Source organism: Dermacentor variabilis, chromosome 8 (genome assembly GCF_050947875.1).
Source record: "Dermacentor variabilis isolate Ectoservices chromosome 8, ASM5094787v1, whole genome shotgun sequence".
Classification (NCBI taxonomy): Eukaryota; Metazoa; Arthropoda; class Arachnida; order Ixodida; family Ixodidae; genus Dermacentor; species Dermacentor variabilis.
In genome coordinates this window covers 128,354,584-128,376,368 of record NC_134575.1, presented here as the reverse complement: position 1 = coordinate 128,376,368, position 21,785 = coordinate 128,354,584, and the positions used below count along the sequence as shown (strand labels likewise).

At 46.3% G+C, this 21,785-nt stretch overlaps 1 protein-coding gene across 1 annotated transcript in view; it reads left to right on the top strand.

Annotated features, from left to right (window-relative positions):
• The window catches only part of LOC142590580 (uncharacterized), a 137,755-nt gene that overhangs the window by 76,710 nt on the left and 39,260 nt on the right, over nucleotides 1-21,785 (top strand). Inside the window, exon 2 of the mRNA XM_075702883.1 lies at nucleotides 16,092-16,144. Within this exon, the coding sequence (XP_075558998.1) occupies nucleotides 16,092-16,144 (53 nt within the window). The remainder of the gene's footprint in view (nucleotides 1-16,091; nucleotides 16,145-21,785) is intronic.

Genomic DNA, 21,785 nt, shown 5'->3' with positions numbered 1-21,785 from the left:
GATAACCGATGATCATTAAGGGTGACGGATTGGATTCCAAGGGAAGGGAAGCGTAGCAGGCGGCGGAAAGTTAGGTGGGTGGATGAGATTAAGAAGTTTTCAGGGACAACATGGCCACAATTAGTACATGACCGGGGTAGTTGGAGAAGTATGGGAGAGGCCTTTGCCCAGCAGTGGGCGTAACCAGGCTGATGATGATAATGATGATGATGATTAGTGACTGGATTAAGTGCGCTAGGATGGATAAAGGTGGATACAAAAGGGCTACGGTGGATTAGGGTGGATTAAGGGGAATTAAGATGGATTAGGGCAGTAAGGCGGATTAAAGGGATTTACAGTAGGCTTTGCAAGGCTTTCACCTTCGCATCTCTCAGGCGTTAGCTAAGGATACCTGAGAATCTGTTTTCCTTTTCTGTGGTGTAACGTATAAGGGATGTGTTTACTAATTCATTGAAGTGATTAGAGGTTGAATTGCGCAACATTTGGACGGGACACACAGAAGAGAAACGCACACCACAGAGCGCTACTTTGAACTATCGTTTTATTCCCTTTTCAATGGAATAAATACAGAAAAATAGTCTGGGGTAGGGACAAAAAACAAATAAAAGACTTTTTATAAACATGGCCGTCTATCAATGCGAAGCCAACTTTGTCATGTGATCATGTTTGCTGCGCTCGACATTGCAAAAAAGGTCGTGTTAGTTCCATATATTTTTTTCTCTTTCTTTTTGATATTGTAGCTTGTGTTAATAGTCATTGTGCGCGAGAAAACGCGAGAAGACACGACACAAGCGAGATTACATGCAGACAGCGCTGCGTGCGACTTCGTCTGTTCTGCTGCCGTGCGTTCTTGCGCTGTTCAGTCTTGCTTTATTAAATGAACGACGTAGGTAGCTTCACCTGCGCTGGCCTATAAGATTGCTTAACGCATAGTGGCACATCTATTTCAACTCTATAAGGACACGGCTAAGGAGCTTGAACGCCGCTAGTTGCGCAGTTATCCTCTTGGCCTCGTCCGTCTTTAATCCTCGGTGACTTTTTTTGATGCACTTTAGTCCTTGTAGATGTCCACACGCTCGGTATTCCGTCTTGATGAAAACAAGTCGCATCAAGTCTGGCTACATGGAGGCCCGAGTCGTTGCACTGCATCTCTTGAGCAACGTTTATTTTTGCAGCCAGGCGCAAGGCCAGGCGACTTCTCTCTGGTTGCCTATACAGCTTTCGATAAATAACGCACGCTTCTTCGAGGCCACGAAGAATGAGCAATAAATCAAAATACTTTTCCCGGTGCTCTCGGCGAACGAGCAGTGCACAGTGTAAGCCCTGGCGTTCCGGTTTTCCGGCAGGAAAAGAACCTTGAAGAAAAACGTTCTTTCCACTTTGAAGACCGGCTCCATCTTCGACGCGTGCGAACGGAAATCAAGACGATAAAAAAAGAAGAAATACCGTTTTGTCTGCTTTCAGTTCTCCGTGATGCATGCTTTTCTGACGACTCGCTTTATAACGGAATGCACACGGGTGAGCACTTGAAACTCGCGCGGTGACTCGTTGTGCCAAGGCTACTTCTTCTTTTATGCAACAGTCACATGAAAAAAAAGGAACCGTCTATTTTTTTCTTTCTTACCATGAACTAGCGCTGCTTGCTCATGGTAAGATATCAAGCAGAAAATCAAGAAAGAACAAGTTAAAAATTGTGGCAGAACCTATGTCACAGTAAATATCGATGTTAATGCGATTAGCATTGAAGCAATGCAGCGCGTTCCGGAAACAGGGGCCTTTATATCCACGCCTACGCCTTACAAAGCAGCGCCAGAGCCCATGTGGGTATGAAAAGGCTCTCCAGCCGGAATTGGCACGTTGCGCCCAACCAGCAGCGCCGCAGCGAAGTCCAGGCACGGAACGTGTCCAAATATAGATCGACACAAAGGTGTGTTAGTGTAAATGACGCAGGTTCGACCTGCCCAGGAACGAATGAATTTTAGATTATTTTTCTTTTGTCTTTGAACAAAAGTTGGCGTGAAAGGAAAACGGTCAGGTACTGGCGCAGATACCGGAAAGTACATGGGGTATCTTAAAAAATGCTAATCGCTATAAAAGCCGCGCCGACTTCAGCGATTTCACCACCTCGGAGCTCGTTTACGTATACAGCGTCTTCTTTCGCCGACACAGCACTGCCTGTTGCGAGCTCCGAAATGCACGCACAAACGTTTCCGCTCTCAGAGCCTGCGTGGGGCGCCAAACCCCGCGCAAATTAAGCGGCGCTAAAGCTAAATCGTGGCACGCCCACCTCCAAAACGCTCGCTGATTCATGGCGTCATTTGAAGTAGCAGTGGTGGAGGGAAAAGCTTTGCTATATTTCCCCGTGTATCACGGGGACGAGCTGAGGAGGTGACGGTGGCTGGCGTGGAAGGCATAGCGGAAAAGAACAAACACAACCAATGCAGTTTCCTGCTGTGAAATGTTTTTTGCAATTTGTAAAATTGAGTTATTAAGCAGCGTATCTTGTGTGCCAACGGCTCCTGAAGTTTCCTCTATCGGTAAGCACGCTATCTGACTTTCCACAAAGGCAAGGTTGCGTCAATGTGAAATGGTCATCTTCATTTTCCTTGTACTAAACTGGACAGGTCACGTTGCAGCGGCGGTACTGCGCCGTACGCGTGCTACTGGCTTGAACAACTTGCGGATACCACGCGCCGTAGAAGTCGTTTCAAGCGAAGGCTTCGACGGTGTTCGTGAAGAACACTGTCTTTGTTCCATTTGCAAGTAGAAACGCCCCGACGGTGTTTCATGCACATGGTCAACGGGGAACCCCTCGCTTAACGTAGACGTGATGCGCTCCGATACTAAGTACACATTCGACAGAGCCAGAGTATATATCGGACACGCTAAACACATGAACGAACTCGTCCTGTGCTGAGTATTTCTCCCCAAACGTTTCGTTTCCATCCGTTCACGACACAATGTGCTTACGCTTCTGTCACATCACTTCGCATCGACGAATGTGCTTCGCGTTTACGAGCAGGTGTTCTCTGCCGGTCCAAGCCATTCATTGACCCGCCGTGGTTGCTCAGTGGCTATGGTGTTTGGCTGCTGAGCACGAGGTCGCGGGATCGAATCCCGGCCACGGCGGCCGCATTTCGATGGGGGCGAAATGCGGAAACACCCGTGTGCTTAGATTTAGGTGCACGTTAAAGAACCCCAGGTGGTCAAAATTTCCGGAGTCCTCCACTACGGCGTGCCTCATAATCAGAAAGTGGTTTTGGCACGTAATACCCCAAATATTAATTATTAAGCCATTCATTGGTGCACGTCGAGGTTGTTTGTACGCTGCTCCACTTCACGTTTTTTTTTTTTTTAGGCAGCATGCGCTCGAGGTTGTAAACATGCAGCTTAGCTGCAAATCGAAGACGTTCGCACTCCTCTGCACGATAATTTCTCGGGGCCTTTGTTTCTTCCATACGCAGTTCCCGTTTCGGGCACGGGTTCTTTGTGCTCAAAATAGAGTCTGCGTTGGTTGTATGAGATGCCTCGATTTGTACCGAGTTACCTCGGTTTGACCGATCTTCGGGACCGGTGTGCATTATATGCGGGACCTGTTTGTACTATATCCGTTAGTGGTTCGCATTAGACAGTTTTAGTTTAGCGTTCGCAACTATAGCGTACGCTATACGCTATAATATAGCGTACGCAAGCAGCGCACGTTTTCTACAATTTTAGTTGGCCGGCGATATTATCGGATCTCAGAGACCATATGCCGTCGTTGCGGCTATTTCGCGCCTTTAGCGAGAGGTGGCGCTGACATCTCGAACGTTTCTTTCGTTAGGCTTCGACTCGTTCGAAACGAGAAGCGATCTCGAAAACACCACGAGGTTATCTATAATACTCTGTCGTCGAAGCGGCCTGAGACTAAGCGAAAGCCGTTTACACAGTCATTTGCTACGAACGAAGTGCATTTTACAAAAGCAACGCCAAATTCAGTTCGAAGTGGGCAGCCCGGGACCGCCGCCATGTTTCCCGCAAGCTCCGCAAACCCCGCAAAAACGCTAACGCTAACTCGTTCGCGTTGCGTACGCCCGCTATACCCGCTATTTCGTTTAGCGTTCAGCGCATGCGCAGTGACGACCCGCTATTTTTTAGCGTACGCAATGGAATAGCTTACGCTATACTAAAACTGTCTATTATATCGGGGACCAATTTGCACTATATCGGGACCGGCTTGCACTAGTTCTGGGGCCTGCCCATCGTGCGCGCGAGATAAGAGCCAGCACCCGCAGAGGGGAATGAAGAGGCAAACAACGCTTCTATTTAGAAGGTCAGCACTACCTTATGGTCATCCTAAAATACCACGGGACCCATCGGATAGTTCGGGCCCTGACAGTTTGCGACCAATCGTGCAAAACAACACCCAGTAGTCAGCCCTTGTAAACGTCGAGGAAGGGGCGCAGAAAGGTTCGCTTAAATAAAAAAAAAGTTTTTGGTGCCCGCTTACTTGTCCATGCTATCTTATTTCTACACATAAAAATATGCATTGTCTTTTGTTGTTAATGTCAAATACTTATAAACAATGCATATAGCTAATGATACTTCGCATCAAAAAGCGAGTGCATTGAGCGCATTGCATATTTAAGTTCGTTCGCTGTGCGGCTGTTTTGCTCATAGCTTTCCCGATATAGATGGCAAAGGCGGCTTTCGTTGGCATCGTTGATGCGTAGAAGTCGAATAAAGATCTGTTGAGCGTTAATGGGCATATATTTGAAGTTGATCCATGAAAATGCAATAGCACATGCATTCCTGGAAGGTTGCCACCACAGAGCCGCCTACTGCGAACGTTCTTCTTCTTGACCTACATGCTGCGTACGGAAATCATTCATCAGCCAAAGTGGAGCGAGGACGCATTGCTGGCTTTACCAGATCATAAGGTTGAGATATTCTGTGCTTAAGAGCGTGCCACTCGAAACTGTAATTTGGAGAACTCCAGTGCAGAATTTCTCAGATAATTATGCCCATACGTAGCATTTCGAATAATAAAAAAGAAGAGAAAGAGGTCCATGAAACAAACGTCAATTTTCTGCGCTTTCGTATTCAGGAAGGGAGAGATGTGAGAACACTGACATGTACAGTATGCCATAAATAATAAGCTAATCTGAACGATGCAGACCCCGTTGCCTAATCTATTTCGCGCATACTACAATCCCAGTAGGCAAGAAGTCAGCAACGCTTGCTGCTGCCTTCGTGTTTCTGTTTCTTTTTTCACGCTAAAGCACTTTGTGGTGCATGTAGTAATGCCAATCATATTTTTACACTCATATCTCCGTGAAACACGATTTTTCAGCCATAGGCGTGTGGGTGGTGTCGCTTTAGTTATTTCGCTAGGTCGGCGTTCAGAACAGTATAAACAATTTTGGCTATCATTGAAGCTTATCTGACTCCCACCAATAGGAGTGATCTATTTTGCATGCATTATCTTTCATCAAGTTGCTGTGTTCACTTTCCGCTCACGAACTCCATGCGAGGCGGATAGGTGCATGCCACTCGTGACCTAGAAATACCGGGAGCAGAACGTTAAAGAAAGGAGAGGCGCTGGAGATGACGATTGTTGTTCGCGGATAAAATGAGCACCGAAGGGTGAAAAATCTTTTTTACAGTTTAAGATCTTTTCTAACAAAAATGAGCTGACAACCAGACCATATGCGCTGCGAAATGCGAATGATGACGACGTACTACTGCATTGTGAGCGTTATTAACTCATCCTGCAAGCGAGTGCATGGTTGAGAAAGCGCACAAAAACAACAAAGAAAATGCGTTCAACCTGAAATGCGTTGTAGCGTGGTGCCAGCTGGAACTTAAAGATATCCTGGGGCGTTATAGAACAATGTAAGTAAAAGAGCTTTCTTCAGGTGACTACACCGAACATCACGCTAGTTTTTGCCCTCAGTTTAATTCGATATTTATTCAAGATTATCAGTGATTTTCTCAATCGTGGAAAAAAAAGATTCAACGCATAAATTATACAGAAAGTTAGGAAATTACTGATTAAAGTGTATTTCACGCCCAATCTATTGGGGAAGAATCGCTGCGTGTCTGCCCAACACAAAAAATGAAAATGAAAGAGACACACTTTGCTAGTGTTTGCCCGTCGCTATAGCAGAGCCCTCAAACATGCAACGCATGACAGAACAAAGCTTTTAACCCTGCGTGCCATAGTTGAGAAAGTTACAACGCACTAATTCAGGTGATATCTTTGAAATTGCTTATATAATTGTTTGTGCAAAGTAATTCGGGGCAGGGATTAGTCTCGCTCGCACTGACGAAAGCAGCCGCCCCTGCGACTTGAGATAGCAATAAGCAAATTTAACAACCTAGACTTGTGAAGAATCTGAAATCAAAAGTACAAGTGCTCAAAACAAATTCAATACCATAATTTGTGACATCCCTTAAACGGTGCCGTGTAGCTTTTCGAAGCCTCATCACGTATTTCCCAGTATATCAGCGCATTCGTAAAGAGTAGACATTAGGTTGAGCGCCATAGGACATCCTGAAGACAGGCAACTTGGCAGTCTGGGTCAAACATTATTGTGGCCTTTTTTGGGGACGCGTTTATGCTCAATCATTTCTCAGGCGCTCTGGGCGATGATATCACAGACACAGTAAACGTGTAGATAATGCGAGCCTAAAATTAAATATTGGTGTTAGAAGGTGGCCGAACCGCAACAGTTACGCGAATGAGCTTGGATTAGTGTGTGATTTGTGCTGTGTTCGTGTATTTCTTTTATGTTCGTGTTTTTTTCTGTCATGGTGATGTTATCTATCCGAATTTACCGTAAACCGTGCCTTTATAAACTTGGAAATGGCGTAAGACTAACGCAGGTTTGGAAGTGGCACTGTCAACATATTGTACCAGTTGCTATCATTGCTCTAAAACTCCAGACTCGCACACTGCTGACAATAATATTAAACAATTACTTTGTTGCAATTCAACATTGCTAAAATGCATTTCGCGTAATTTCACTGGATTTCCTCGCAGAACAATTTACTGTTGCTGCCTCTGCTTAGGGATCGGTCAGATGCTGCTTACGTCCAGTTAGACTCCCTGAAGTTTATGGTAGTGTTTAGCAATGTCGGTGCATACAGATGACTCAAATCAGGTGTAATAGCATTAGGAACACCATGGGCTCCGAGAATAAGGCCTATAAACGTCTATGGAATGCTTGTACTAAGTACGTGCGTCCACTCACAACTTTATATTACTTTTATACATATCATAGGAAGCCAACAAACACTCACACCAAGGACAAGATAGGGAAATTACTTGTGCTTAATAAATGAAATAAAGAAACGATAAATTAATGGAAATGAAAGTAGATAAATAATCAACTTTCCGCAAGTGGGGTAGGATCCCTCAACCTTCGCATGGATGGGGAAAGTGCATAGGGAAACGGCCCCGCGGTGGTTCAATTGGCAGATCATCTCACGCGAAATGCGAAGGTTCTGGGATCGTTCCCCACCTGCGACAAGTTTTTTCATCCACTTTCATTTCCATAATTTAAATTTTCTTTATTTTATTTATTAAGCACAAGTAATTTCCCCCTATCTTGTCCTTGGTATCAATGTTAGCTGGCTTCTTATGATGTGACAAATAAAAATCGGGCCCCTGGGTTAACTCCCGTTCTTCGACTTTTATACATAGTCATATAAACTGGTGCATTTCATAATGTGGTCATACATGCTCCGTTCCGCTCTCACCGTTGATTAAACTACGGAAACAAGCTGTTGGGAATTTTAAATTCGCTTCACGGTTGTCCCCTTTGTTCCGATTTCTTGCTAACCCAATATTTTGCCTTTGTTCTGCCTTCTTTATTAACCATGTTCTCTCTTGAGACGCGCTTCCACAGCTCGTCCCTCTGATCCTACTTCTACTCACTTCGCAACCAATCGCAACTTTCTCTTCCCTAGTATTCGTGCAATTATGGTATTTCCGCTTTGCTTTTATTGCGATAGCAATTATATGGACGCTCCAGACATATTTCTGCCATCGTCGTCGCCGTTACCTTCGGCACCACCGTGATGCCCCGTATAAAGCTAAAGGGCGATAGCATAGTCCCCTCGTGCCGTATGCTGCACGTGCCAGTGAATGCGTGCGATGGTGAACCTACGATGGCGGCTCAATCTCGCGAGCGCAATGTAGGAAACAGGGGAGGAGGCCCGCCGTCTTCTGTCGCACGCAACGCCCCGGGGGACAGGCGGGAGTGGGGGGAATGTTGCGTATGGGGCGGCCGAGCGGCACCTACACTCTAAGAAAAATCCCGGGGAAAACGGGAGTAACTGCGCCGTTAGTCCTAAAAAGGGCGCTTTCGTCCCTCAAAGGACTAACTGCATGTATGTGCGTGCCGTGTGCAAATTTCGGAGAGTAAGTGTTTAGTCCCTGCTCGTAAAGAGAGCAATCGGAGGACGAACGGCAACAGTTACTCCCCAGGCACTTCGCTGTTTTCGTCGGTGTCATGGAGCGATGCGGCGAAAACGGTATTGTCCATAAATTGTGAATGGTTCGAAGTTCGTGCATTGTCTGTTGAACTACATGCAAAGCAGCACCTTGCCTCTTCGTGAGAAGATTACGTGAAACTTAATACTGGAATGTGAAGAGGCATGCCCTTCGTGCGCACCCCATAAATGAGCGATACACATTAAACGCGCAAGTCATTGATAGACGGCTAGATTTTCTTGGTCAATAGTACCTAAGTTCCTTCCGTTCCAAGGAGGTTGCGAACTGAAGCGATGTGTAGCTCAAACGGCACACGCTCAGCGACAGAGAAATTGCCCTTCTCTGTCGTCTTCGGTGGCCCGTTTGAGCTCGCTACGCGTATACATGGCGTAGTGCCTCAGGTTAAATCACCCTAAGAATACTCGGGCTGATTTCTTTTCGCAGTCACTCAACGTTAGGCTCTCACTGCGTAGCTTGAACAAAATACGAAGTCACTTTTATATTGCCGCACTTGCGTTCCCATACTTAACCTCGTCTAAATATCCCGTCTTGTAAACCAAGCGGCGTGGTGAAGTGGTTAGAGTGCCTGTCTTGTGAGCGAGAAGACGTGAGTACGAATCCTGTTCTCGGGCGCGTTTTTTTTTTTCAGCTCCATTAATTTTTTTAGGGTATAAATTCCTAATTTAATGAATTCCACCTTTGCAGAGTGTCGGAACGAATTACCGTTACTCCCTTGAGGACCATCGGGCGGGGGCAACTGTTAGTCCCCGAAGGAGTAAGCGCATGAGGAGTAACAGTTCATCCCATGTCGGTTCGTCCCCAAAAGGACTAATGGTTGTGGCACATCAGTTAGTCCCCAAAAGGACTAACCTCCCTACCCCTTTTTGTCCTTTTTTTCTTAGAGTGTATCTTGAAAGTGATCTGCGACGGGGACCGAGTCTAAGCGTCTAGGTGCGCCTAGGGCCGATGGCTTCGTCTGCGCTGTGTTCGCGCCGCTTAATTGGCGTTGATGGGAGAGCCAGCACGAATGTAAATTCACTCGCTCCCTTTGCCGCGCTTCTTCGGTCCAGCGTTATGACAGCCAGTTTCCGCGGTCATATAGTGAGATGTGTCCGTTTGCTTACACGATCTTGACATTATGCCTGCTAATTTCATTAGGAAGTAATTGTTTTGAAGCTTATACAAGTTATACAAGTTGACAGGGTTTACTATCCTTACCTCATATAGCAATTTACTAATCTGCAATCGCACTCAATGCTTCGCGTTTCGGGTGAAAAAGCGACGTTTTTTTAGCGCGAAGGTGTGTAATTCTAGCTTCTGTAACCATACGCGGCATGCATTCCCAGGGTGGATACCTTGGCCGGCTTACGTCCGTATCGTGGCGCGCGGATAGGTATGCGTGGGCCGATCCTGCAGATAGTGCAGCATCGAGCCGACCCGCGGCGCATCTGAAGCAGGCTCCAAGCACTTCTCCAACTTCCAAAAATAAGTTTGTCTTGGGTCGAAATTAAACCACATTGATTCGGCGTTGGAAGAGAAACAACAACACACACACACACACACACGCACACACACAGACACACGTCTGTGTGTTGAAGAAACGAAGGTGCACACTAAAGAAAATTGAATCTTTAATGTTTTTAACGTTTCGGCCGTGGCACGGCCTTCCTCTGAAAAAAAAAGAAAAAATAAAAAAAATAAATATATATGTGTATATATATATATATATATATATATATATATATATATATATATATATATATATATATATATAAACGAGAAGAATTTTTATTAGTCATATCATAAGAAGCCCACAAACACTGACGCCAAGGGCAACATAGGGGAAATTACTTGTACTTAATAAATTAAACAATGTAACGATAAATTCATGGAAATTAAAGTGGATGAAAAAACAACTTGCCGCAGGTGGGAACCGAACCCACAACCTTCGGGTTCGGTTCCCACCTGCGGCAAGTTGTTTTTTCTTCCACTTTAATTTCCATTAATTTATCGTTTCATTGATTAGGCACAAGTAATTTCCCCTACGTTGTCCTTGGCGTCAGTGTTTGTTGGCTTCTCATGATATATATATATATATATATATATATATATATGGGAGGTGCGGTGACAGCGGCGGTGCTTGTGTCGGCGTAGTGGGGTGCCGTATGAGAAGAATGTATGATTTAATATCCTACGCTGCCCATGCATCCAGCCTACGTTTGCAGCCTAAACAGGTTCACTCGTAATCGGTCCCCATATGAATGCAGCGCCCCCAAGAATTCTTTCTTCAATATCATTCTGAAATATTTTACTCACACAGATGAAACCTGTGGCTCCCTTGCAAGTGTCAAAAAAAAAAAAAACCTGAAACGATCTTAGTTCTTAAACCGTAAATAATCCAACCTACTCGTGAACGTTATTGCACTGTAGTGTTGTTGATGTAGTTGTATATGCATTTATTTCAAATATACGGGCCGCTTTAACGTAAATCTATTCCAAAAATTTCTATTCCAATTTTGGAATCCGACCTCCACGTCTGGTCAAAAATATTTTCGGACCACCAGCACTTCGTCTGTCTATCACGCGACCATCACGAATGCCGCAACATCTCCTTATCTAATGCGACATGCACACCCTGTTTATGCATAATTAGGTCTGAACAAAATAAAAATAATTATTTGTGATTCAACGCCTTTTACCAATTAGCCCTCTGCTATTGGTCAGACGGTGCCTGGCCGTGCCCACTTCGCCTGTCTGTCACGTGATGTTACAAATCCGCGAAAACATCGCGTCAAAGTGACGTGTACACGTCAAAGGTGCACTGATATTGTTACGTAGCAGTGACGGTGAAGAACGCAACAGAACTGTGAACCAGGAAACGACCGTTTTATTGGGCGAACCTGTGCACTCAAAAACAGGCTGCACTCAAAGTACAACGACAACGGCGAACACAGTCGGCGATCGTCTAACATCGCATGAGCTGGTCAAGCGCGGCGGCTTCTATACACGAGTCATCGAAGGTTGCAGAAAAATCGCTGGTGTCCCCGTGTATTCCACAAGCTACTGCACAATTCGCGTCGCGCGTACATGCAAATGAGAGAACACAAGATGCGTTGACAACAGACAGCGGACAGAACCATCGATAACATGCTGGCGCTTCCTGCGCTGAGCGATAACTTTTGTTAAAACGCTGAAACGCGGTCACCCGACGAAAGATAAATGAGTACACGTGTCGGAAGTATATAACGTTGCATAGCCGATCGAATGCATCGTATATCCGTGGGAGTGTGTCCTCCTTCGTGATAGAACTGCTTGTTGGCCTAGTTAGTGCTTGCTAAAAGACATGTTTTTGCCGCAATTTAACGCACACAAAAGGAAGGCACATAAAGACAACACGGGCCGCCCGTGTTGTGTTTATGTGTCTTCCTTTTGTGTGTTAAACTGCGGCAAAAAACATGTCTTCTTCGTGATCTTGTTCAGTCGCCGATAATCGACGAAGAAAGGTACGGTTCCGTCCTTTTTCTTCGCCAAGACTACAGGAGATGCCCGCGTGCTTTTTGACGGCTGGACGATGTCGCGCAGCATTTCGTCGACTTGTTGCCTAATAGCTTCCCGCTCTCGCGTGGAAACTCGGTAAGGGCTCTGGCGGAGTGGTCGAGCGCACTCTTTGTTTATTCGTAGTCGTAAATTCAGATCGAAAACAACGGAAGACACCGAGTCAGAAGGACACAGGACGAGCGCTGCCTAACAACTGAAAGTTATTAGGTTCCAAGAAAGCACTTCTTAATCATTCGTCCGCTCATTCAAAGATTATCAAGAATTCTGTTGCTCAAAATTCTCTACATTCCGCCCTTAGGAAGTCTTGTCTACATAAATGTAACAATAGTTTTCAGCAGCAGGTTGTTCGTTTAACAAACGCAGGTTACCCGTGTATCCGCTTGTGTCGACGCCCGAGGGAATCGTCAAGGAGTGTAAATCTTGTCGTGTCGAAACTGACTTTATGGCCACTACGAGGAGTAGTCAAGTTCCTGTCGTGCCACATGTACATAGACATGTACATAGTGTAGACATGTACATAGTGTTAAGATTGCAAAAGCTTTTGACGACGATCTCGTTTTTCGGCCAACTGTGAAGTAGGCAACGCATGTACTGCGATTGAGAGAAAGGCAGGTGGATCAACTTTTGTTGGTTCTTCTGTGAATAATCGGAAACATGTTGTTTCCTGCGCCGTAGGTGTAGTTTATCGATTTCCTCTCCCTTGCGGGAAAAAGTAAATAGGGCAGACGGGCAACTGCACCAATTAACTGCTGGGCCAGCATAAGAATATCTTAAAACGAACGCCAGCTACTCATCTTTCAGCGCATTGCAGATCTTGTGGGTGCAAACATTCCTTCGTTAAAACTCACAGCGTCACTATCACGTACAAAGCCAGCAGGGCTCGTGAACTTGCAGAAGCCTTCCATTCAGAAAGGTCGCACGATGTTTGTATATCTCAGCTATCTGTTGTTTTGATAGACTGAAGCACTTGCTCCGTAACTATTTCCACGTGTCTTAGATTTCCTGCGCACGCAGGTTGTTTTTGTTTCATGTTTTCTTTTGCAAGGGTCTCGTTCAATAAATTTCTATTGTTAGACAGCACTCGTCCGGTGTAATTCTGTGTATACCGTTGTTTTCCCGCTGAATTAATAAGCATGCATTCTTTCCAACTCATCCATCTTTCTATCTTCCGTTATTATGCGATGTTTTGTAACCTGGTGTTTGCAGAATCCTCGATTACGTCGAAAAACACTCTTTGTACCGTCGGAGAAGACTTCTGAGCTGTTTCTGCTTACTCATGAGGAGACTTGGATTTATGTCAAAATCTGCTTCGGGAACTGCGGTCGTCGAGGCAGATGCGGCAGAATCCGAGAGGAAAGACGCATTGCTGGATTCCACAATTTCCTCGATGTATGCGATCGTCGTGCCCTTGTTGATGTGCTTGAACTCCTGACTGAAGTTTGTGAGCATCACTTTCGCTTTCCCTCTGTTCAGTCGGGCGATCCCTTTTGCGACGCGATTGTCACGGTCGAGCAGTAGGCGTTGGTCGCCCTTGATGACGCCTTCTACGTCTGCGGTTGTTTCGCTGCCGACGGAAATGACAATAGCTGTTGGATCCTGACCTGGTCCTCAAGTAAACTCAAGGCACGCTGACTGGAAGACCTCTCTGTCGGTATCGCTTAATCTGTGGACCTCTGGACCTGAGGTCGATGATTGCGCCGTGTTGTTTCAGGAAGTCCGTGCCGAGAATTACGTCTCGCGAGCACTATTGGAAAACAACGAACGTCGCTGGGTAGGTCAGGTCATGAACTGAAATTCTTGCGGCGCGCATTCCCGTCGGCGTTATTAGGTGTCCTCTAGCTCTCCAAATTTCAGGACAGTCCCATGCAGTCTTAACTTTCTTCACATTGGTGGCCAACAATCCACTGATGATTTAGAAGTCGGCTTCCGTGTCCACTAAAGCGGCTCCTGAGTGGTCGTCGAGAAGCACATTGAGGTCGGTGATCCTTTGTCTTGAGTTGCAGTTAGGTCTTGGCGTCAGATCACGTCTGCATCGCGTTGACGCGTGGCTGGTACGTCGCGTCGTCACGTATTTGGTCGGTGCATTCCTTGATTCCAGGCTTCGCAGGGATGGCGGCGTGTTGTTTTTACGTCGTCAAGATAAACTCTTTGGAGTGTTTGTCGGTGGCGGAGGATCTTCGACAGCACGACGAACAGCAACCGCATCTCCATCAGTTAATTGCTCCTTTTAGTTTTCCCGATGTGGGCTGACGGACCGGCCCCGGGCTGGACCAGTGTACGGCCGGCGCTGCGGCGACAGGTATCGGCTGGGTCACGGCAAACGGGATAATTGGCGAGGGCTCCCCCGCCTGGCGGCGAGGTAGACGGCGATGTCACCAGGGCGTTCACCTTCTCGAGGGCGCGGTGCGTTGAGAGCGAGCCCTGGCAGTCCCGAGTCGCGGGTATGGGCATCGGTGGTAGACGTGCCCCGCTTCTACGCAGTGATAGCAGAAAGTACTGTGGTCGGGACGCGCCAAACGTCAGTCTTCCCTGGAATACTGCCCGGGCAACGGGTTGGCGTGCTGGCAACGGCAGCGATGGATGATGGGACTGCGGCGCTACCGAGCGCTGACGCGGGCGCGGAGGGGGAATGGGGCGGTGGGCGACGGCCGCGTAGGTCATCGCTTAAGACTGAGGCTGTGGCGATTCCGGCTTTACTTCGGGAACTCCCAATGAGCACTGGATTTCATCCCTAACTACGTCAACAATCGAGTCAACTTGGGACTGCGATGCTCGGAATATCTTCCGGAGTTCCTCACGAAAACTTTCCTGATTGTCTCTAGCCAGTCGTCGGAGCAGAAGGCTTGAACTACCGTAGGGTCTTGCATGTAGCAGTGATTGAATTGCCTGGTGCGCGATTCTAACGTCTTATGGATAGTCGATGCCTCTGAGAGAAATTTTGGTACGGTCGTGGGCAGGTTGCGCATCAGTATGGCGAAGAGTTTTTGTTTTACACTGCACATTCGAAGACGTGCTTTCTTCTCCTCAAATATTTGCTGGTCAGCGTAACGGAAAACAAAAGTAATCTCTTCATTGATTACCGCAAAGTTCTCGTTAGGGAGCTGCGCTCGGGCTTCTAGCGTAAGTCCTGCCCTTTCTCTTCTGACGACGCTTGTGAAAGTGTCTGCATTCACTGCGCTGGCTCGGCCACATCGGACCCCTCTCCACTTGAGCGTGTCCTCGGCTCTTGTCAGCGAATTAGATAATAAAAACCACTCAATGTAGGCAATGTTATTTGTTTTGAAAGCAAAGTGACCTCCTATAAACAAGGCAAGCGTTTGATTGTGGCGTTGAGACAACGGTAAGGGTCGCCACCCGATGCTTGGATTCGCGAATACGTAAATTTGAGGTCAGGAAATTGGAACAAGAACAGATTGGAATAGTTTTACGTTAATGGGCCCATGCTCTCCTCCATTTGGTTTGCTTCTTTGTTTTATGTATGTGCTTATTTTACTTGCAAAGGAGATGCCACCAACGATGATTAGGCTTTTCGACATCCCTCTTTATATGCGTAGCTATGTCCTATTTCTAATATATGATTTAAGCTGGAATTCGGCAAAAACCAAAGGCTCATTCATCGCGAGCGACTTCCATTGCAGGAGGATAGCGCAGCCCTTTCAATTACGTTGTAAATTATGGGGTTTCACGCGCCGAAACCACCATATGATTATGAGGCAGGGTGTAGTGGGGGACTGCGGATTAATTTTGACCACCTGGGGACCTTTAGCGCGCACATTGATCAAAGTACATGAGTGTTCTTGCATTTCTCGCCCATCGAATTACGGCTGCCGTTGTCGGGACTTGATGCCTAGACCTCGTGCTTAGCAGAGCAACACCAAAGACACTAAGCAACCACAGCGGGTCAATCATGCTGTTTCGCGAAATAGTACTTGCGTAATAGAATACAAGAAACGTTGTGACATTTCTGGACGATAAATTAGAAAGTTGCATGCGTAAGTTTTAGGAGAAATAAAAGAATCTGAAGAGCCATCTAAATATATTGCATCATGCGCAGGCTGGCTGCTGGTCTCGTCCGCCGGCTTGGTGCTGTGCCTGGAGCCCGGGCTGGTAAGTGACTGCCGTGACGCCGGCAATGATTTATTCGTGGATCATTGGAGTTCCGTAGATTGCAATGCGCGAGATGAAATGCAGCACGTGCCGACGCTACGAAGTCAGAGCGTCAACACGTATGACGCAATACTGTTGTAGCAAAAATAGTCATGGGCAAACACTTAAAGCTTAAAAAAGGACATATCTCTTTACGCAGCAGTACGGGAGCAAAAGCAGCGCACATAAGAAAAAAAAAAGGAAATGTGGCCCCATGTATGATGAGAAACACTCATGCACGCATGCGCAAAAACAGAATCGAAGTCCCATAGAATGAAAGTTGTGGGAAGATTCTTGCAAGAAACTTATTTGGCATCATTTGGCATTCCGCAAAGCGTTACCAGAGCGCATATCATGTCCTCGTTCGGCAATGAATTCTGTGTCTGATGTGGACGCGTTTGTAAACAGCACGGGGCGTGAAGCTGCCTTGACGTTGAAAAAGAAAAACAGAAGACCTCGTCGGCGTCGAATCGGTGCAATGAGGCTTCAAAGCGCTAGATGCCATGGATAGTACGGGGAAATACTGGTACGCTCTCGCGCGAGGGAATTGTTGTCATGCGAGGCTACGCAAGCAGCATCAGTGAGAAAGGACCAGCCAGCACTTTTTAATGTATGTGGTAAGGCTGCATTATTTTTTTGCAATACATTCACAATTGAGATGTTAGGATGGGGACCATTATTCAAAGGATAGTATGGGAAATGCATTTCGTATAGAAGAGCCAAATTAAGCATTTCAATTGGGCATTTTTCTTCCTGTGGGAATCATTTTTTTTCATCTTTTTCCTGTAATAATTTACCTAGATCACTTTAGTTGTAGCTGTTTGGCAACGCAATCAGAACAGGGGTGAAAAAATGTACAACAGCAACGTTGTTCAGCGTTCGAGTGTTCTCGCTCCCCTTTCATTCGAATTTGTTTAACCATGGCGTTTCGAATGAGCGCAAAATCTAGCGGTCGTGATTAAACAAGAAATGGGGAGTATTCACATGACCGCCTTCATGTTGTGTAAGTATGGTTTATTGCTGCCAAGGTAGGTGCTTGTGGAATGTCGATAAAATTGGACACCTGTTCCTCTGTTTGATTTCTCTCTGTCTCTCTCTCTCTCCCTTGGACACCTAAAAGGTATATAGGCGACTACTCACGTAGTGTACGTAAAGTCCATTCGCTATATTCAGGCGACACAAATTATTTGCCACCAAACTAAAGCTCGGGGTTTCTGATTAATGTTTGTTTTTTGCGAGACTGCGCACTCATAAACCGAACAGATATCGGGCACCGATCTGATCTCGTACAACGTCATTCCGACCTCTGCGACCTGGCGCTGAGATGACCTACCATGAGCTTTGGATGGTTACGCCTGCGCTATCAACGCGCGGTGCGTAAAATTGCGCTTTGTGTGACTGGTTGCGAGCGAGGCGTCCGATGACGCCAAGATTGCTCTTCTGCATAAGGTGGGCCGTAATGCCCTGTCGTCTTCGAGTAACGGAGGTGTGGCCCTATCGGCTACGCCGCGGTTTTGTAACCAACCGCTGCAGCGCGAATCCAATGCGGGGTCACAGAATGTAGTACGCGCGCAGTCAGGCCGCATTCCTTCGGCACAGCTTGCGTCCGCGTCCACTGCATGTTGCCTACGTGCCACGGCACGTTTTGCAGTGTGTAGAGCTGTGGAAGCTGATGCTACGAAGACGTATAGTACAGCGACCTTCGAAAGCGCGTGTAAATGATTCATTCACCGTTCTTGCACGGTGCGCCTGAGGAAAAACTGCCGCGATAATTTGTGCCTGTTGGTATTGGGGCCAGTGCTGAGAAAACGTTCGTAGCATGAGTGCACATGGAAGAAGAAGGGATAGTCGAGACACAGCGCTCTCTCGCGACTATTCTTTCTTCTTCCCGAGGAAGTTGCGCTACGAATATTAGACAAAGTCTGCCGAAGCTCTGATCGTTTACGTAGTCGCCTGTATAGCGCATTTCTGCTTTCTAAACCAGTTAGCAAGCAGGTGGTAATGCCTTGCGTACTACTAGTATGTAGACTTTCTTCAAACTCGTGTGTATCATGCATGTGCTGTATAGCGTCAGTAAATGACAGCTCTATGCTCCTAGTTACGATAGAGCCGCTTTCGAAGTACCGAAAAGGCGGCTAAAGTTGCAAGACACATTTGTTCGTTTTCATCTTAGGCTGCCATAGTTTCATACATTTCGAAATTTTTTTTTGTTCTTGTTATGGGTGCAATATCGCATCCGCGCAGTAATAGTTCTGGGTCTTTCTCCTGTCTTTTCTGTGCCTTTAATAATGTAGAATTCTTACCTCGTCTCGAAGGCCGTGTCTGGGTGCCATATTCCGTTTTCGAACCCTCTTGTGCGCATATGATATTTACGTTAACTCTCGGCGTGCTACTGCAGTAAATTACTCGCACGCACCACACTTCTCACAACGCTGGCCCGATGAACGACGCCGGCAGGGGAGCTACAGGCGTCACTCCTCGATGGTGCACGACATGGAACTGACACAAAACCGCCGGCGTTTTTCGGGGTCCGATGAATATACTAAATTTACCTCGACATTTATTATCCGTTCCACTCGGGCCAATGTATTATGTATCGTGGTGTGATACGCACGCATTGGCACAGCAGGAACCCTACTTGTTGCGTGCACAACTCTCATGCGATGCAGTGAAAAGTGGAACGGTGGCTCCGGTGCAGACCCGATTGAGTACGTTGCGTCCACTTGGTTTCGCAGCTTTTGCAGCCAAGCGCTTCGATGTCACTGGACACCTCAGCTTCTAATCCACCACGCAGGGGCCGTGCAAGAGCCGTCCATAGGAGGACGGCATGACAACCGCGGCGGCGGTTCCAACGGTTGCAACGGCGCCAACACTCCTACGGTGTCCGTTTAATGGCTGTCGCGATAAAATTGATAGAAACAAAAATAGGAGGTGCAGTGCCCGATTGCTATCGCATCAAGTGACTTTGTGGTTGCATGATGCTTCTTCTCTACTACTTGAAGTCGGTGAAGTATATACGTGATTTCTTGTTACCGACACATTATACTTCATGGGTAGTTTAATAAGACAAGTTTTCTTGATGATGTGGCAACATTGACTCCACAAATGTATTAGCTTAACGTTGGACGTAAAAATAGTGTTGCCATGTTGGTGCCTACCTTTTCAGGCATAACAATTTACTATTCACTGGAGCGTTGCTTTTTTGGGGCTCCAATTTTTTCAATATCAGTCTGCGATAGTGCAAGAACAACAAAAAATTCCACTATGGAAGAGTGTAAGCTGCTCCGAAGTTAGACAAATATAACTCGATACAAAGAACCACTTACTTGAAACGCTTTGCGTTGGACAACGCAGTGAAAGCCTAGACACGGGGGTGCAAGATGTATGTGCTAGAGACCTCGCGCTACCGTACGACATCCAAAAGAATAAAGAATGGTGCGGGAGCCTCCACTATGATGTCAATAAAAACAATTTTGATATCCATTTCACAAAATAAATAAACAAATAAATCAATAAATAATCTAATTTATTGCTTTGCTTGATTTTCTCTTTGACTGTCATTGTGTCTTCTGGAGTCCTTAAAGTGACTGAACTTTCTTGTTCTTCTTGTCATATACAAAAAAAAGTATTTCCCCTTTGTGATATGTTTACAACGCAAACCTTTTCGTGCAAGAAGACACTAAAATTCATGTAATTCAGAAAATTCTGATCAGCACATGTCTCGATAATTTCATTTTTAAAGCTGTGACAATATAATAAATCTGCCGGTTAGAATCACCAATAAGTTTTCTATATTTATCGTTTCTTCTATCACAATTTATAAAAAGGGTGTTGTCCCTATTGTATGCTCTGGTGATGTCGCTTGCCGACGTTTCACGAGAGATTCCAGGACGTCCTAAGACTACATTAGCCTATTGGTAATAATGAACAATAGTAATATCTATAGGCTTTCTGCAACACTTTGCTTTGTATCAGGAATATTAAATAAATTCTTCCAAGCTAGACTGCCCTAACCAGGAGCCGCTTAACATTCCTGAGTTAATAGGAGCGGACATCTTTAATTATAGGGCTCAGGGCTTGCATTAGCGTCGAGCGCTTGAAACGCCATAAAAGCTGTAGATGGAATTTTCAGACGCAGGTTTGGGGAAATATAATCAGAGGATATCACAGTACATGTGCTTGTTACGTGTTTTTAACTTCATAGGCGAAAGGTCACAACTTGTTCTCCGGGTAGTAAATCTATACCTAAAGCAACAACCGAAGCTTTAACCAGAAAGATGGGAAAAAGGTAACATGACAAACGTCCCTCACTCCAGCGCAGTTTAGCGTTCATCCTGTCATTGCGTGTGTCGTGTGAATGGTGCGGCTATTGCTTCAGGTAATACATGACAAGGAAGTGGAGCTCAGCAAAAAAACTTCGTTTTGGGATGTTTGCGCCAATGCAATTTTGGTTTACCTACCAGAAGCAAAGTAAAGCAATCACCGTCATGGCAATATAAATCAAGGTTCGCCAGTCAAAAACATCTTGCTTAAGGCCTGCCAGCTGTCGATCAACAGCGAACTCAAAAGTAGCTAAAATCAGTAAAAAAGGTAAAATAGCTAAATCTGCAAAATAGGTAAAATTGTCGCTGCGCGTTGTAGAAGAAGAGCAGGAAGGAAGCGCGCCGTCTTCCGTCGCACGCAAGGGTCCGGGGGATGGTAGGGAGGTGGGGGTGGGGCGTTCTGCTTCTGGCCGCTGTACCTTGAAAGTCATCGACGACGGGGACAAGGTCCGCCGGCGGTAGGGAGGGGGATGGGGGCGTTCCACTGCGAGTGGCGCAGGCGGCTGCGCGCTCCTGCTTGGGCCGCTGTATCTTGAAAGCCATCTGCGACGGGAACAGAGTCAGTCATGCGCTGTGTTTTTGGAGATTAGCTTGCGTTAATGCGAGAGGCAGCGCCAACGTCAACTGGCTAGCGCTAGCTGCTGATGGCGTGCTTCCTCACTCCAGCGTTTTTCACAGCAGGTTTCCGCGCTCATTGCGCGAGATGTTTTTGTGTTTGCTTCTGTGCACGTGACAACATGCTCCTTAATTTAGTTATTACGTCTATGTTTACAAGTTTACACGGCCGATAAAACTACTATCCTTACTTCGTATAGCTGACCACAAATGCCCTAGCTACGCGGGCAGGTTAACGACGGTTAAACTTAACCCGTGGTTAACTCATTCAACCTTGGATAACGCCAACCGTAGTCTGCCGGTGTTACACGGGCTATCCTCCTCACAGTTAATCCCATGACGGCGTGTCACGTATGATGGCTTTATAAAAGTCCTAGTATTCGACATGCGGCGACTGCACGCCCGAGCGCAAGGCACGGACGCGTTCTCTTGCATTCACGCGTTGCTCTTCGCAGAAAAAGCCTCTAGTGAAGAGAGAGAGAGAAAAAAAACTTTAGTTTCTTAATAAAAGTTTTTTTCTCACTTTCTCTTCGCTAGAGAATTCTTTGGCCCGCGTCTCTTTCTTTTTCAGGCCTAAGCGGCTGGAACATCAACAACTAGTAAGCAAACGCCGCGTCCGCTGAAAAATTACAGAATCCCCTGCAGAGCGTCTCTACCAATATTCA